General features: G+C 41.3%; 3 protein-coding genes across 3 annotated transcripts in view; 2 read left to right on the top strand and 1 right to left on the bottom strand.

Moving 5' to 3' along the window:
• OR1R1 (olfactory receptor family 1 subfamily R member 1) overlaps positions 1-16,899 on the bottom strand; it is a 188,685-nt gene that overhangs the window by 107,641 nt on the left and 64,145 nt on the right. The gene's annotated exons all lie outside the window — the stretch shown is intronic.
• LOC145540296 (olfactory receptor 1A1-like) lies at positions 4,044-4,973 on the top strand. The gene has a single exon (XM_081574553.1). The coding sequence runs from the start codon at positions 4,044-4,046 to the stop codon at positions 4,971-4,973; it is 930 nt and encodes a 309-aa protein (XP_081430679.1).
• LOC145543779 (olfactory receptor 1A1-like) lies at positions 15,352-16,287 on the top strand. Its single transcript, XM_081586445.1, has one exon. The coding sequence runs from the start codon at positions 15,352-15,354 to the stop codon at positions 16,285-16,287; it is 936 nt and encodes a 311-aa protein (XP_081442571.1).

Below are 16,899 nucleotides of genomic sequence, written 5' to 3' on the forward strand. Positions count from 1 at the left end.
GATTTTCCAGGCAAGAATACTGGAGTGGGTTGCCCTCCTCCTGGGGATCTTCCTGACCCAGGGATCAAAACTGAATCTCCTTCCTCTCCTGCATTGCAGGTAGATACTTTACCACTTAGCCATCAAGGAAGCCCATGGCCCACCTCAAACACCACCAATTACTTATTAAACTTATTTATAATTTCTATGTGTTTTCATTGGAATGGGACCTGCTGACATTGGCTAAGTCTGCCATGTTGCCAAGAGCCTCAACTATAAGCATTACCCTTCTTTGCCATATGAGCTAACCGTAGTCTCTGAACCTTCCAGTTTTACTAACCCTCTCAATTGTGAGGTATTATGATTTCATGTGAATATAGAGAAAGGCATTCAAGAGAGAAAATCAAATTCACTTAGGTGCAGAGATGAAAAAGCACATCATATTCGGGGGAAAGATAATTTTATCAGAATTCCCTGTGCCTATATGTGTACTATAAATCTGATGTGTACTATAAGAGACATTCAGAATAGGTGCATAAATTTATTACAGAAGCAATCACTGATTAGAAGTCCTTTTGTAAAAATTAGTGAATTACTTGGGATATTCCGGACTATGGTAACAAATACATGACAAATGCAATGGTTTAAACAGTATAACGTTTTTTTCCTTATGTAACAGTCCCAGTGGGTGTCCTTGGTGGATGATGGTTCTCCAAGGGACACAGGCTCATTCCACCATGTGACTCCATCGTCCAATTCAGCCTCTTGGACATTTCCATCCAGCCAGCACAAGGAGAAATAGCGTGGAGGAAGCCTGATTTCATAAACATAATCTCTCTCTAAATTTTCTGAACTTTGCTTTTTTGAACTAATCCTTTAAAAATTATTTTTCTATATTTTCTTTTTTCAGGAAACAACTTTTTTGTGTTGTAGTATAGTTGATTCTGGGCTTCCTTGGTGGCTCAGCTGGTAAAGAATCCTCCTGCAAAGCAGGAGACCTGGGTTGGGAAGATCCCCTGGAGAGGGGAACAGCTACCTACTCCGATATTCTGGCCTGGGGAATTCCATGGACTATTCCATGGGGTCTCAAAGAGTCGAACACGACTGAGTGACTTTCACTTTCATAGGTGACTGACAATGTTGTGTTAGTTTCAGATGTACAGTAAAGTGATTCAGTTATATGTATACATATTTTTCTATTCTTTTTCAAATTCTTTTCCCATTTAGGTTGTTACATAACATTGCAGAGTTCCCTGTGCTATACAGTAAGTCCTTGTTGGTTACCCACTTTAAATATAGCAGTGCACACATGTCTTATAGATATCCAACTGTCCCAGCACTCTTTACCAAATGACCAGTCTATCCTTTCCCTGCCTAGTACTAAACCAACTATGTTTAGTATCAATTTCTAATAAGTGTTGGATCTGTTTCTAACTCTCTAACATATTACATAGATCTGTTGGTGTATTCCTATGCCAGTTCCACTTCACTGTCTGAATTACCAGAGTAAATCAGTTTGATAACTGACAGGTCAGTTTCTTTCTCCTTATTCTCATGCCTCAAACTCTCTTAGTTCTCTTGGCTCTTTATTCTCAGACTACACGAATTTTTGGATCAGTTTAGTAAATATCATCTTTTAAAGAAACCTATGGTATTTTGAGAAACCTGTATGCAGGTCAGGAAGCAACAGTTAGAACTGGACGTGGAACAACAGACTGGTTCCAAATAGGAAAAGGAGTACGTCAAGGCTGTATATTGTCACCTTGCTTATTTAACTTATATGCAGAGTACATCATGAGAAACGCTGGGCTGGAAGAAACACAAACTGGAATCAAGATTGCCGGGAGAAATATCAATAACCTCAGATATGCGGATGACACCACCCTTATGGCAGAAAGTGAAGAGGAACTAAAGAGCCTCTTGATGAAAGTGAAAGAGTAGAGTAAAAAAGTTGGCTTAAAGCTCAACGTTCAGAAAACTAAGATCATGGCATCTGGTCCCATCACTTCATGGCAAATAGATGGGGAAACAGTGGAAACAGTGTCAGACTTTATTTTTTTGGGCTCCAAAATCACTGCTGATGGTGATTGCAGCCATGAAATTAAAAGACGCTTACTCCTTGGAAGGAAGGTTATGGCCAACCTAGATAGCATATTGAAAAGCAGAGACATTACGTTGCCAACAAAAGTCCGTCTAGTCAAGGCTATGGTTTTTCCAGTGGTCACGTATGGATGTGAGAGTTGGATGGTGAAGAAAGCTGAGTGCCGCAGAATTGATGCTTTTGAACTGTGGTGTTGGAGAAGACTCTTGAGAGTCCCTTGGACTGCAAGGAGATCCAATCAATCCATCCTAAAGGAGATCAGTCCTGGGTGTTCATTGGAAGGTCTGATGTTGAAGCTGAAACTCCAATACTTTGGCCACCTCATGTGAAGAGTTGACTCATTGGAAAAGACCCTAATGCTGGGTAGGATTGGGGGCAGGAGGAGAAGGGGATGACAGAGGATGAAATGGTTGGATGGCATCACTGACTCGATGTACATGGGTTTGGGTGGACTCCGAGAGTTGGTGATGGACAGGGAGGCCTGGCGTGCTGCAGTTCATGGGGTCGCAAGGAGTCGGACATGACTGAGCGACTGAACTGAACTGAACTGAAACTGACATTTCAATTATACAACATTGAAACTTCTGTTAATAATATGTATTTCCCTATTTTTTTTTTATTATTTGTTTCTTGTTGTTTGGTAACATTTTGTAGCTTTCCCCAGCCAGTCTGGACCTCTTCTTTTTTAAAGAATTATTTCTCTATTTCTTAAAATTTCTCTTGCTATTATGAATGGGAATAACTTTTAAAAATTATAATTTTTAATGTATAAGACAAGTGGCCAGGTAAGTGCTGCTAAGGGGAATAGACCAGCAGTCCCTGGGTCAGGAAGATCACCTGGAGAAGGAAATGGCAACCCACTCCAGTATTCTTGCCTGGAGAATCCCATGGATAGAGGAGCCTGGCAGGCTACAGTCCACAGGATTGCAAAGAATGGGACATGACTGAATGACTAACAACAAAAGTATAAGACAATATCGATATTTTAATATTGATTTTTATGCAGCTAACTTGCCTAAATCTTTTAGTATATCTAGAGTTTCTCTTGAATTTTCCTTGAAAACAACTCTGAATTCTATCTACTTTGTTCTATCCATTTCTACTAAGTAGTAGTTGAAAGTCACCATGAAATTGGATGAGTCACCAAAGGACATAATAATAATAATAAAAGGTAAGGAAGGTCAAAGAGAAAAATATTATGATCACATATATTTAAGAGTTTGGAATATAGAAAAAAACATATCAAATGTGAATGTTTACTTTAAAAATGAGATGGCCAAGAAGTAAATCACTGATCTCACTTTGCTATGACCTAACCCAGATGGTCTTTGTGATATGCAATTTTCTGATGCCAATGTAGGCATTTATTATGTTCTGAACTCTGCGTTTCATTCTCAGTTTAGTCAGTGGAACATTTTCCAGTCGTTCAGCGTTCTTCTTATAGTAGCCATCCTTTGCACTGGAATGCTTTCTCAGAGACTCCAAAATATTGTCCTTTGCTTTTCATGTGTGATAAGATTAGCGTATGATTCTGGCTTCTCCATTAAGTTCTAAGGTCCTTGAAGTAGACTTTGCCACACATGAATAAAAATGGATAAGTTGTGCTTTTCCCATATTTATGCTTTTGCCTCAAGAACTAACAAAGTTTCTAGCACATCAAATATGAACTTAATTGCCTGTTAAATAATTAAACCCTACGTGTTTGGGTATGGTGCTGGGACTGGGGAGGATGGACACTTCATAGATGACTTACTTCTTAGAATGAGTGTCCAGGGCTAACTGTCAGCTAGCCCCACTGACCAACAGTGATCTTTTACCGGCAATGCACTGCCTATCTCTGGATTTGGTAAACCCAGGTATTGACACAGCAACTACAGGAGTCAAAAGTAGTGACTTAAAAAGAACATACATAGCATTTCACTATTAATTTTGGATTCCTCTCCCCTTTCCTGCTGAAGGATCCATGAGAGAAGACAACCAATCCTCTACCCTCGATTTCATCCTCCTGGGAGTTAGCGGTCAGCAGGAAGAGGAAAATGTCTTCTTCATCCTCTTTCTGTTCATTTACCCCATCACAGTGATTGGAAACCTGCTCATCATCTTGGCCATTCGCTTCGATGTTCGCCTCCACAACCCCATGTATCTTCTCCTTGCCAGCCTCTCCTTCGTGGACATCTTCTTCTCCTCTGTAACCATCCCTAAGGCACTGGCCAACCATCTCCTGGGCACCAAAGCCATCTCCTTTGGAGGATGCCTAACACAGATGTGTTTCATGTTAGCCCTGGGTAACACAGATAGTTACATCCTGGCTGCAATGGCCTATGATCGAGCTGCGGCCATCACCCGCCCACTTCATTACACAACAATTATAAGCCCACAGACTTGTGTCCTGCTAGTCATTGGGTCTTGGGTGATTGGAAATGCCAATGCCCTCCCGCACACTCTGCTCACAGCTAGCCTGTCCTTCTGTGGAAACCAGGAAGTGGCCAACTTCTACTGTGACATTACCTCTTTGCTCAAGCTGTCCTGTTCTGACATCCACTTTAATGTGAAGATGATGTACCTGGGAGCTGCTGTTTTCTCCATGCCATTACTATGCATCATCATCTCTTATGTTCAGGTCTTTTCCACAGTCTTACGGGTTCCATCCACCAAAGGTGTGCTCAAAGCCTTCTCCACCTGTGGCTCCCACCTCACAGTTGTTTCTCTGTATTATGGGACAGTCATGGGCATGTACTTCCGCCCTCTGACTAGTTACAGCCTAAAGGATGCTGTGATAACAGTGATGTACATCGCAGTGACCCCAATGTTAAATCCTTTCATCTACAGTCTGAGGAATCGGGACATGAAGGCTGCCCTGGGGAAACTCTTCAGCAGGAGAATCTTCTCATAACCAATGTGAGATAATGTTAGAGACTGCACTAAACCAATTAAAATATACTGGAAAAGTCAGCCTTAATATTCTCCCCCTCCTTATTCTGTACAGACATTAAATTTCTTTTCTCAGAAATCTGGTAACAGTTTAATGAGACATCCTATTATCCATTTATACATGTTATTGCTCCTGTTGGCAGAGTGGCAGTAAGGTTATTAGATCTTGTTCCAACGAGGCTACTGACTGGCAGAGTAAAGTTGAGAATGTCTGTTGTTGTTGTTTTAATTGCTGCTGCTAAGTTGCTTCAGTCGTGTCCGACTCTGTGCGACCCCATAGACGGCAGCCCACCAGGCTCTGCCATCCCTGGGATTCTCCAGGCAAGAATACTGGAGTGGGTTGCCATTTCCTTCTCCAGCGCATGAAAGGGAAAAGTGAAAGTGAAGTCGCTCAGTCGTGTCCGACTCTTAGCGACCCCATGGACTGTAGCCTACCAGGCTCCTCCATCCATGGGATTTTCCAGGCAAGAGTACTGGAGTGGGGTGCCAATGCCTTCTCCAGTTTTAATTGCTAAGTCCTGTCTAACTCTTTTGTGACCCCATGGACCGCAGCCCTCCAGGCTCCTCTGTCCATGGGATTTCCCAGGCAAGCATACTGGAGTGAGTTGCCATTTCCTTCCCTAGGGGATCTTCCTGACCCAGAGATTGAATCTGCGTCTCTTGCTTGGCAGGTGGATTCTTTACCACTGAGCTGCCTAGGAAGCCTTGAGAATGTCTCAGTCATGGTTTAAGGTGTACATAATATAAATAGAAAAGGTCTGCCTTGTCTCTGTCTGAGAAGGTAACTATTGCAGTATTTCATGCTTTGGAGTCTACAAGTTATTATTTAAACATCAGTTTGGAGAATTATTGGGTTATATCACCCCTACTTTGCTTGAAAACCTTAAGGACAAGAGTTGTCTCAATACTTTGCTCTTTTTCTACAAATGTTGGTCATTGGAATCAATAATTGTTTGTGAAGGTAGAATGTGTGAATGTAAGTGAATAAATTTAATCTGATAATGATTAGACATGAACAGATTTGACATTATTTACCATCTATCCTATACTGGGTACATTATAAAGTAATTTTGGAACCATTCAGGAAGCAGAAATTATAAAGACTTAACACAAGGAATTAGATACATAGATGCATTCTGAAAGTGACTAAAACAAGATAAAAGATGAATACTGATATAATCCAAAAGTTACTAACTGCAAGAAGAAGCTGTTTTCATTAGAACTGAGGAAAGGAAGGGGATAGGTGGTGTTACCAGAACCTAGGAGTTCAGTAGAGGGATGACCACATGCCTGAAGCTCACATCTCTGAGAGGAGCTGCCAACCTGCTTTTACTTGGTCCTCACCCATGGAGGTGATGCAGATAGATGTTCATTCCTGGGGCTCTGAATCCTCATGAGTGTGTGCTAAGTCGTTTCAGTCATGTCCAACTCTTTGCGATCCCACGGATTGTAGCCACCAGGCTCCTCTGTCCATGGGGCTCTCCAGGAAAGAATACTGGAGTGAGTTGCCATGTCCTTCACCAGGGGATCTTCCTGACCCAACGTGTCTCCTTCACTGCAGGCAGATTCTTTACCACTGAGTCACCTGGGAAGCCCCTAGAAAATGATGCTTTTATTGAAAATAATGAATAAGAGAACAATTTTAAGAAAACCAGGTCTATTTTGGGCAGACTTTAAAGGTTTCTGAGGAACACACTCAGAGAAATGTTCGATAAATCATACAATGAAGATACGAAGCTTTGCAGCAAAATTAACAGAGCATGAATCAGAGTGGCACTGATAAGTAAAGTCTGGGAGCCTCTGTAGAATGACTAAGTTTCGAGAAAAGAGGGGCATAATGGAGAATGAGGATTCTGGTGGGGGGAAAAAGAAACTTGTACAAGTTTGACTTGATGTTCCTATGAGTCAAGCTATGTGTCTCTCGATTTTCTATTCATCAAAGCACACAGCACAGTGTATTTTTATTGTGTTGTCATAATAACATTGAGTGGGCATGCAAATGCTTGTTTTGGAAAAAAGATGAAACAATAGTCAACACAAGGAAAAATGTGATGAGTGCTACAAAAGAAGTTCCAAATGCGCCATATAGTTTCAGAAAAAGTAGATATTTCTTTAAAGATCAAATATATTGGGTTGGCAAAAAAAACTCAGCTGACACACATACATTATTGATATCATGAATAAAATAGGTAACTAATGAGACCATACTGTATAGCACAGGGAACTCTACTTAATGCACTGTGGTGACCTGAATGGGAAGAGAGTCCAAAAGGAAGGGGATATATGTACATGTATGGCTGATTCATTTTTCTATACAATGGAAACTAACACAACATTGTAAACAACTATACTCCAATAAAAATTAATTTTTAAGAGTTCTTAATTAAGATGTTATAGAAAAACTGAATGAAATTTTTGGCCAACACAATACATGTGTGTGTGTGTATGTTCTCTAACTATATCACATACATTATTATCTCTTTACATTTTCAAAGAGCCCTGCAGCACAAAATTGTAGCCCTCTTATACAGACAAGAACACCAAACCTCCAAAAAGTGAAATGACTTCGTTGATGTGTCTCAAGAGGATGGTGGCTCAATGGTGAAGAATCTGCCTGCAGTGCAGGAGACGTAGGTTCCATACCTGGGTCAGGAAGATTCCCCTGGGGGACAAAATGACAAGCCACTCCAGTATTCTTGCCTGAGAAATCCCATGGACAGAGGAGCCTGGTGGGCTACAGTCTACAGACGTGCAAAGAGTCAGGCACGACTTAGCAACCGAACAACAAACAACAGGCAGATAAGGATTCAAATTCAGTTTTCCTCATGACCAGTACACTCCCCTGGCTAGGCTGACCCACAGAGGAGACATAAAATAATAAAGATAGATATATAAGCATGTCAGAATGTGTGCACTGGCAGAAGACTTGGCTAGAATTTTTACAATTAGAGAGGGCACTCCGGGCATAGCGCTAGTTGAACTATAGGACAGAAATGGGAAATATGGGCTCACATGGAAGTTACCAACTTTAAAGCAGTGAAGTGATTCTTCTAGTCTCAGTGTCTATCCTTACACCATCGTTCAGTCCATCTAAATATATCTGGTGTCACTAAAGAGGATGCCAAGGAAATCCACAAGGAGAGAATGCTAGTAACATAAACCACAGCTGTCACATTCATTTATATCTCTGGTTTCCCAGGAAGTCATGTAAATTGTTCAGGGATGTGACATTGGGCCATGGGCTGGGGTTAAAAAAATAAAAGCAGAGGAAGTATTTCTCCTCTAAAATCACACTTTCCTTAAAGAGAAGGGGACCAAGATGGCATCACGCACAGACACACCAAACTATACCTATTAATACAAACAGAGCAATTCCTTCCAAAGAGCTGAGGGTTGATAGAGTGGCTTTTGCACACAGAAGGGCCACCCAGCAATGGGTAGGAAAGGGATTTCCCTGGCAGTCCAGTAGTTAGGACTTCACCTTCCAATGCAGGGAGTTCGGGTTCCACCCCTGCTCAGGGAGCTAAATCCCACGTGGCTCACAACCAAAAAAAAAAAAGCATAGAACAAAAGCAATACTATAGCAGATTCAATAGAGACTTTTTAAACCGTCCATTTCAAAAAAAAATCTTAAAAAATAAAGAAATGGGGAGCTTCCCTGGTGGTCCAGTGGTTAAGAATCCACCTGCCAATGCAGGGGACATGGGTTCAATCTCTGGTCCAGGAAGATTCCACATGCCATGGGACAACTGAACCCATGTGTCACAACCACTGAGCACGCGCTCTAGAGTCTGAGAGCCACAACTACTGAGCCCACGTGTCACAACTACTGAAGCCCATGCACCCTAGAGCCTGTGCTCTGCAACAAGAGATGCCACCACAATGAGAAGCCTGCGCACTGCAACAAAGAATAACCCCTGCATGCTGCAACTGGTGAAAACCCGTGAGCAGCAATGAAGATTCAGCACAGCCAAAGAACAAAATAAAGAAATCTTTAAAAAAATAAAGAAATGGGTAGGAAAGATAGAGACGTGGTACCCACAGGAACCCCAGCCCCTATGCAACAACCTACAGGAGGGAGGGATGTTACTGAGGAGCCTGAGCACAGACTCACCTGTCCCAGGACACAGGGAAAAAGCAGCAGTTTAAAGCATGTCTAGCTTCAACTCCAATACTTTGGCCACCTGATGCGAAGAGCTGACTCATTTGAAAAGACCCTGATGCTGGGAAAGATTGAGAGCACGAGGAGAAGGGGACGACAGAGGATGAGATGGTTGGATGGCATCACCGACTCAATGGACATGAGTTTAAGTAAGCTCTGGGAGTTGGTGATGGACAGGGAAGCCTGGCGTGCTGCAGTCCATGGGGTTTGATCCCTGGGTGGGGAAGATCCCCTGGAGAAGGAAATGGCAACCCACTCCAGTATTCTTGCCTGGGAAATTCCATGGACAGAGGAGCTTGGCAGGCTATATATAGTCCATGGGGTCACAAAGAGTCAGACACGACTTAGTGGCTAGACCACCACCTCCAGTCTACATGTGAAGAAGGTTTTTCTAAAATATAAATTTCTACTCTTTTCTCAGATAGAGTTCTAGAGAAAGATGAAATAGAATTATCTTATGTTTCACACTTAACACCAGAAAGATTTCTGTGTAGGCTGTAAGTAAGACAGTAGCTTACTTGTACCATAATCTTTACAGCTCCCAAGGGCTGGCTCCATTTTCTGCTGAAGCAGAGAACAGGGGCCCACATTCCAACAAAGAGGCCAGAATAGGTCAACCCAGGGCTTTGACCCTAGAGACATACTCTGCGAAGATGTTGCCCATCCTTTTTTTCTAGGGAAGAACTCTGCAATCAATTACTCCTGAGAACCACTGTGTCCCATTAGGGCACAGCTAGGAGCATTCAGAGTCTCCACAATTACTCTGATTGTGGTTGGAATGAAGGTCTGAGCAAGTCATGTTTCAGGAGACTTTATAACCTGTTGCACAATTCCAAATGTTCTCCTTGCTGTGACCACCTTGCTTCCTTACAGAGGAAGCTAGAATCCTCATCTCCAGTCTCCATCCAGGACAGCTCTTCCCACCCTTTCTGCTCCACAATTAGGAAACTTGGGGTCTTTCTTTCCAAACCACCCCAGTCCTATCTCCTTTCCCACAAGAAGAGAGTACCAACTCTGCCAAGCTACTATCCACACTTTGTCCAGCACATCTACTCCCCAGGAGGAATCTGCTAGAACAGGTGGCTGTAAAATTCCCTTTTGTGGAAGAGGCCAGAAGGCCACACGACCAGGACCCTTTTTGAACATTATCTGAACTGACTTCCCAGGTAGGGGCTTTGGATATTGGAGAAGTGACTCTATCACAGTGACAGCATGAGATAGGTAACCTGCAACTGCACTAAATGTATTATCTCCTTTGAGTCTCATGAAACCCTCAAGAGGTGAGTAGAATTATTATATGCTTTTATCAGATGAAAAAAATAATTAACTGAATCACCTAAAGTCAAATAGAGATGGTAGCAAAACTAGGACTCAAGAAACAAAGTTCTCAAGATTTGATGGGTGTGGTGAGAGAGACAGACAGACAGACAGACAGAGAGAACATGCTTCCCTTCTGATAATACTTCTCCTTGGGCTTTCTCTAAAAAAAACAGGATGAGATGGAGTAGCTCTGATTTGGTTGTCTCAGCCTTGAACAGTCCACTTTCTAAAGTAATATTGTTTGTGTGTGCCCATGCCAGCAGTCACACAAGTGCATTATTTTAGAAAAGAGCTAAGGATGGCACTCCTTTCACCCCCACATTCAATGGTGCACGCTAAGAAGCTCCTCCAGGAAATTATGTTATTTCCTTGTCAAAGCACTGATGCGCCGACCTATCGGAGAGTCTCAGAGCACTCAGAGGATGCTTTTTGGTATGTTTCCTGCCTCATAGGACAAGGGGAAGCATTTGGCTTCTTCTATCCTCAGCATCACCACACTCATGCCACGGATATCACAGAGTCTAAACACCTCCTGTGAAAGTCGATTTGAGCAGGGAGCATTTCCTGGGACTCTGGCTTAATTCCAGGGAACTCGAGGCTCTTACTCTGCCTGTAGCTTCACACTGATCCCTACCTGCCCCCTTTTTCCCATCCCTGGCTCCTCTCTGTGGGGGCATATGCTTTTTTACCTCTCTCTCTAGGGTTTCTGCAGAAATCATTTCTCCCCATGATGACACTGACATCCACCACTAAGGATCTCTATCATCAATCCCTGTGCTCAGGAGTCTCTCTGCTCTCATTCCGTTTCTTTGGTTCCTGTGTTGATTATACCAACCGCTTCTTTTCTGGCGCTAGTCTTACATTCTTTCATTATTTACCATTTTTATTTCCTTGTGGTTGTTCTTGCACAAGATAAGCATTCAAAACATTGCCTTATGAATCAGTCATTTAATATATACGTCCAAATTTCTCTGTTTACATGAATGAAAGGTTGCATATCTGTATTATCCAAAAACGTTAATTTTACTCACATCCACTATATTATCTTTGTACCTAGTGAATAAAGTACAAATTACCTGTGTTGGTCAAAACTCCCCACAATATAACCCCAAATTTCTTTTCCTGATTGAATTCTTCTTATTCCCCTGCCTGAACCCTCAGCTTCTGATAAAGATATACAACATGTGGTTCTGCCTGAAGGTACCCTTCACTGTCTAAACAATTGGTCCTTGAGATTTTTTCCATGATAAGAAACTTGGACTTCATCTATTAGGTGATATGTAGAAAATAAGTGGTTTTAAAGAGATAGACACAATCACATTTGTATTTTATAATATAATTGTGAGTTCAATAAGCAGCCATCTCTATAAATAAGCCTAGATGAGCATTGTATTTGGCATCTGGGTCCCCATTCCCAGTCTAAATAACTTCCATTTATTTTTAACCTCTTGACAAGGAACATTCTATCTCCTACATTGACTGAAAAATAGATTTGAACCACCCAACTTCATGGCTACACTCTACACCCAATTATCATCCAACCTGTGAAATCTATATTTTAAGTTAAATTTACTTATTATAAAGTTATTAAAACATCATAATGACAAAGAGTATAACAAAAAACTTATCATCTAGATTTAACAAATATAAGATTTGGTCAAATTTACTCCAATTGTTTTTTGGAATATGGTTGATTTACAGTGTTGTGTTAGTTTCAGGTATACAGCAAATTGATTCAGTTTGCTCCAAATTTTTTAAAGAAATAAATATTAGATACATTCAAAACTCCATTTATTCCCACCCCAAATCTCAATTTTCTCCTTTTCATTCCAGCAATAACTGTAATTCTAGAGTTGATAATATACTCCTATTCAGAACTTATACTTATAAATTATAATATATCAGATAAAAAGTGATGGTTGTCAAAACTAAAGCACTGAGTCTCTATTTCTGCTTTGCCAATAAATTCATCTATACCACTTTTCTAGATTCCACATATAAGCGATACTACATTATATAAAAACAAACTATGCATACCAGTCGGGGAAGGAGAGATGGGATAAATTGGGAGACTAGGATTGACATCCACACACTACTATGTATAAAATAGGTAATTAATGAGAACCTACTATATAGCACAGGAAAATCTACTCAATGCTCCTTGGCGACCTAAATGGGAAGGAAATCTAAAAAAAGAGAGGATATATATATGTATAATTGATTGACTTTCATGTACAGAAGAACCTAACACCACACTGTAAAGCAATTATACCCCAATTAAAAATTAATTTTAAAAAACTAAAGTACAGAGACAATAAATAGAAAATTTGGGTTACAGATCAATTATTTGAAATTAAATCAACAAGATCAGATGTAGAGGTGAGGGAAAACTGGATGAGTGTGCCCAGGAGTACACCACATGTGGGGAACCCATATAATAAACCTGGGTATAATTCAAGAAATATTGAATGTAAACTTATAGGTACCAAAATGAACATTATTTCACAACGGTCTCTCTGGAAGAGATAAAAATAAAGAAGGTTTTCCTTTTCAAAAAACCTTGCAAACTATTTAGGTTGCATATGCAGCATATAGGGATTCTTACACATGTTACAGTACAACAAATGTGGAAATAAAGGAAAGAGAGATCAAGTGTACAGATGTAGCTCAGACAGTCTACTAAGCAGTAGCTGAAGCCACAATGGGGTTGAATGAGTCACCAAAAGAAATAACACAGCAAAGGGAGGGAAAACAGAAAGCATTGAGCTTATATATAACTAAGGGTTTGGGAAAGAGGCAAAACCTACCAAGAGCTAGTAGAAAATATATACTTTGAAAATGGAACATCTGAGGAGGAATTTTACTAGGCTTGCTTTGCTAGGACCTATTCCCAGTTGTCTTTCTGATCTGAGTACATGTGTGCTCAGTCACTCAGTCGTGTCTGACTGTTTGTGACCCCATGAACTGTAGTCCACCAGACTCCTCTATCCATGGAATTTTCCAGGCAAGAATACTGGAACGGGTTGCCATTTCCTATTCCAGGGGATCTTCCCCACCCAAGGATTGAAATTTCATCTTCTGCATCTCCTGCATCGGCAGGTGAATTCTTTACCACTGAGTCACCTGGGAAGCCCGTCTTTTGATTTACAATCTTCTAACACCAGAGAGTTCCAGAAAAACATCTATTTCTGCTTTATTGACTACACCGAAGCCTTTGACTGTGTGAATCACAATAAACTGTGGGAAATTCTGAAAGAGATGGGAATACCAGACCACCTGACCTGCCTCTTGAGAAACCTGTATGCAGGTCAGGAAGCAACAGTTAGAACTGGACGTGGAACAACAGACTGGTTCCAAATAGGAAAAGGAGTACGTCAAGGCTGTATATTGTCACCCTGCTTATTTAACTTATATGCAGAGTATGTCATGAGAAACACTGGGCTGGAAGAAGCACAAGCTGGAATCAAGATTGCCGGGAGAAATATCAATAACCTCAGATATGCAGATGACACCATCCTTATGGCAGAAAGTGAAGAAGAACTAAAAAGCCTCTGATGAAAGTGAAAGAGGAGAGTGAAAAAGTTGGCTTAAAGCTCAACATTCAGAAAACTAAGATCATGGCATCCAGTCCCATCACTTCATGGCAGATAGACGGGGAAACAGTGGAAACAGTGGCTGACTTTATTTTGGGGGGCTCCAAAATCACTGCAGATGGTGATTTCAGCCATGAAATTAAAAGACGCTTACTCCTTAGAAGGAAAGTTATGACCAACCGAGACAGCATATTAAAAAGCAGAGACATTACTTTGCCAACAAAAGTCCATCTAGTCAAAGCTATGGTTTTTCCAGTGGTCATATATGGATGTGAGAGTTGGACTACAAAGAAAGCTGAGTGCCGAAGAATTGATGCTTTTGAACTGTGGTGTTGGAGAAGACTCTTGAGAGTCCCTTGGACTGCGAGGAGATCCAACCAGTCCATCCTAAAGGAGATCAGTCCTGGGTGTTCATTGGAAGGACTGATGTTGAAGCTGAAACTCCAATACTTTGGCCACCTGATGCGAAAAGCTGACTCATTTGAAAAGACCCTGATGTTGGGAAAGATTGAGGAGAAGGGGACGACAGAGGATGAGATGGTTGGATGGCATCACCGACTCAATGGACATGAGTTTGGATAAACTCCAGGAGTTGGTGATGGACAGGGAGGCCTGGCATGCTGTGGTTCATGGGGTTGCAAAGAGTCAGACATGACTGAGTGACTGAATTGAACTGACTGAACACCAGTGCAGACACCTGATACCACCTGGGCTCTGGGATCAGTCAATAGAACAGTTTCTAATTACCCAGGATGCTCCATGTACAACACATTCTTTGTACTGAAGTTTTTTCTTCAAATGCTCTAAAATGCTGTCCTTTTCCTATCATGTACAATAAAATTCCTGTGACAATTAGGATTCTCCATGAAGTTATAAGGTCCCTAAGAGCAGAGACAATGTCATATATGTTGAATAAATAAACAGACAACCATATTTTTGACATGCTCATGGTTTTTCCACAAGGCCTTACAAAGTATCTAGCACATACAAATTGAAATTTAATTGTTGAATGATTAAATCAAAGGAGGAGATTAAATCAAATCAGGAGAATGGGCATCACTGATCTTCTTAGCATGTGTCAAAGGCTCTCTGACAATTAGATTGATGAAAAGGGATGATCATTTTACCCAAATATTAATTATCTCTGAATTTAGCATACCCAAGTATAAACACAGGTAATCCAATGCGGTGGACAAAGAATATATTAGGCACAGCACTTCACTAAAAATTCTGGTTTCTTCTCTTCCCTTGCTAACAAAGGAGCTATGAGAGAAAAAAATCAATCCTCTGCCCTGGATTTCTTCCTCCTAGGACTTAGTAGTCATCAGGAACAAGAAGACTTCTTCTTCGTCCTTTTCTTGTTCATTTACCCCATCACGTTGATTGGAAACCTGCTTATCATCTCAGCCATTCACTCTGACATTCGCCTCCACAACCCCATGTATTTTCTCCTTGCCAGCCTCTCCTTCGTTGACATCTTCTCCTCTGTAACCATCCCTAAGGCGCTGGCCAACCACCTCCTGGGCACCAAAGCCATCTCCTTTGCAGGATGCCTAACACAGATGTATTTCATGATTGCCTTGGCTAACACAGATAGTTACATCCTGGGTGCAATGGCCTATGATCGAGCTGTGGCCATCACCCGCCCACTTCATTACACAACAATTATGAGCCCACGGACTTGTGTCCTGCTAGTCATTGGGTCTTGGGTAGTTGGAAATGCCAATGCCCTCCCGCACACTCTGCTCACAGCTAGCCTGTCCTTCTGTGGAAACCAGGAAGTGGCCAACTTCTACTGTGACGTTGCCTCTTTGCTCAAGCTGTCCTGTTCTGATACCCACTTTAATGTGAAGATGATGTACCTGGGAGTTGGTGTTTTCTCTGTGCCATTACTAGGCATCATCATCTCTTATGTTTGGGTCTTTTCCACAGTCTTACGGGTTTCATCCACCAAAGATGTGCTCAAAGCCTTCTCTACCTGTGGTTCCCACCTCACAGTTGTTTCTCTGTATTATGGGACAGTCATGGGCATGTATTTCCGCCCTCTGACTAATTACAGCCTAAAGGACGCTGTGATAACAGTGATATATATCGCAGTGACCCCGATGTTAAATCCTTTCATCTATACTCTGAGAAATAGGGTCATGAAAGCTGCCCTGGAAAAACTCTTCAGCAAGAGAATGTCCTCGCAGCCAACATGAGCTCATACACTGAAGACTGCAGTCACCAATTAAAGAATACCTGGAGACCCATCCCCAACATCATCCCCTCCAAAAAGCTGCCCAGATCTTTCTTTCTGGAAATTCCTTCTCTCAGAAATCTTGTAATAGTTATGTACCACGTTACTCATATCACCACTTTGTACATTTTGTTTTGCTTTGGCAGGAATATTGGGTTCATGTCCCAACTAAACAACTGACTGTGAGAGGAAAATTGAGAAAGACTGAGGTTCAGCCTCTACATCCACATGTAAAGAGTAATAATACCTGCCCAGTCACTGTCATAAGGTGCAAGGGTCACTATGGTTCAGACTATGAAGGCTATAAATCACTATTCAAATGTCATTAGATTTTTTAAAATAATTATGCTAATTATTAGATTACTACATTTAATCACCTCTACTGTTTGCAAGCCTCTTAAGGCAGGAGCTGTCTTAACATATCACCATATCTTTCATAGTCTTGGTCATATAAAGTGCATCCAATGAATACTGGCGGAAAGCAAAATATATGAAGCTATTAGTCTCTAAACTGTAATATAATCATGATTATATGCAATCATAGTGGATATGGCATCCATTATGTACCTCGTAT

This window comes from Giraffa tippelskirchi, chromosome 3 (assembly GCF_054371585.1).
Source record: "Giraffa tippelskirchi isolate mGirTip1 chromosome 3, T2T-mGirTip1v1.2.pri, whole genome shotgun sequence".
Classification (NCBI taxonomy): domain Eukaryota; kingdom Metazoa; phylum Chordata; class Mammalia; order Artiodactyla; family Giraffidae; genus Giraffa; species Giraffa tippelskirchi.

Coding starts and splice junctions, on each gene's coding strand:
- LOC145540296 (XM_081574553.1), top strand. CDS start 4,044: ATGAGAGAAGACAACCAATCCTCTACCCTCGATTTCATCCTCCTGGGA.
- LOC145543779 (XM_081586445.1), top strand. CDS start 15,352: ATGAGAGAAAAAAATCAATCCTCTGCCCTGGATTTCTTCCTCCTAGGA.